At 38.0% G+C, this 1676-nt stretch overlaps 1 protein-coding gene across 1 annotated transcript in view; it reads right to left on the bottom strand.

The window, feature by feature from the left end:
* The window catches only part of GARNL3 (GTPase activating Rap/RanGAP domain like 3), a 226405-nt gene that overhangs the window by 93727 nt on the left and 131002 nt on the right, over positions 1-1676 (bottom strand). The window contains exon 5 of the mRNA XM_045288510.1: positions 23-122. Coding sequence (XP_045144445.1) covers positions 23-122 — 100 coding nt within the window. The remainder of the gene's footprint in view (positions 1-22; positions 123-1676) is intronic.

Here is a 1676-nt window from a genome sequence, read left to right as displayed (position 1 = left end):
ACCACTCTAATGGTATCATTACCTTGTCCTAAAAAGTACTTGAAATACCATCTGGTGTGATATTCTGGGTTCTCTAGGTGCACGTCTGTTCTTCGCCAAGTACCTGGCAGAGCAGTTGCATTCTGTAATGGAACAAAGTTGAGCCATTAAGAGGCTTACTCAGAAAGCAAACAAGAAATCAAATAGCTGGCAATGAACCAGAAGCCAAAGAAGCAGGAAAATCATTGTCGAAAGTGTACAAGCAAGGACAGGAGCCATGTGTTCTCATTAGTAAAGATGTCCGGGGGAAGTCTACGTCACAAACACATTCTTGGAAGTCCATCGGGAACAAGAACTCAGTGAACCCGTGGGGGCAGCTATTTCAAACTTGGTTTGAGTACAAAGTACCTCTCTTTCTGGTCCAAAGTCTCTACAATATTTTGGCGTTGGTGCTTGTTAACCCTGCAATAGGCATTTATCACTTAGGACACATCTCTGCAGTATCTTATTCAGGTTCATATTCTTTGTAGAATCTAAAGTAATTATTATACAAAAGAAAACTTAAAGACTGTAGAAATTATGGTGAAGGCTGTGAATAATCTAAAGCCTCTATCCAACGTAATCATCATTAATATTTGGGTATGGTTTCTTATAATATATATATTTTTGCTTTGTGTAGATACATGTGTATTTTTCTTGCCAAAAGGAATATACAGTTTTGTAGCTTGCTTTTTTTCACTTAATTTATTTTTCCGTGCCAACAAATATATGTCTATGCTTCCTTTTAATGGCTATAAATTCTTCTATCAATGAACAATTTAATAATACTAGACAATTAGGCTACTTCCAATAGTTTCTCATAAATGAAATAGTGATGGCCATCCTTTACCTCCACACTTGCATCCTTGCTTACCCAGTTGTTTCCTTAGGATAAATTCTTAGAAGTTGCTACATAAAACCTCCTCCCTGGGGGACAGACAACAGAAGTGTGGGTGAAGGGAGACGTCGGATAGGGCAAGATATGACACAATAATAATTTATAAATTATCTAGGGTTCATGAGGGAGTGGGAAGCGGGAGGGAGGGGAAAAATGAGGAGCTGATGCCAGGGGCTTAAGTGGAGAGCAAATGTTTTGAGAATGATGAGGGCAATGAATGTACAAATTTACACAATTGATGTGTGTGTGGATTGTGATAAGAGTTGTATGAGCCCCTAATAAAATGATTATATATAAAAACTTCTTAGAAGTTGCTTTGGCAACAATACGTACATGACTAAGGATTTGCTACCTAATGCGAATCTGACATCTAGGAATGCTGGAACAAAATGATAGTTTTGCCAGCAATGGTTGAGGATTTTCCCTTCTGATACCCTGACATTTAATCTCTACAACTTATTTATTTTTCCAATGGCTTTCTTAAGCTACTATTAACATATCAAAACCAGTTTAATCATATTAAGAAGGGTTGTGCAATCATTACCGCAATCAATCAACTTTAGAACATTTTCTTCCTTCTAGTACCCATTGCTGTTGACACCCATTTCCCCCCAACCTCCCCTTCCATGCCCCAGGTAATTGTTATACGGCTTCTGTCTTCATAGATCCCCCCATCCTGACTTCCCTATTCAGAAAAACATACAAAACAAAGATACAAAACTAAAAAGGACCCAGAAGCAATGACCAAGTAAACCACAGA

Source organism: Echinops telfairi, unplaced genomic scaffold, assembly GCF_000313985.2.
Source record: "Echinops telfairi isolate 266 unplaced genomic scaffold, ASM31398v2 ScPeMD7_22;HRSCAF=79, whole genome shotgun sequence".
Lineage (NCBI taxonomy): Eukaryota > Metazoa > Chordata > Mammalia > Afrosoricida > Tenrecidae > Echinops > Echinops telfairi.
Note: the sequence above shows the minus strand (reverse complement) of the source record. Positions and strands in the feature narration are given on the sequence as shown.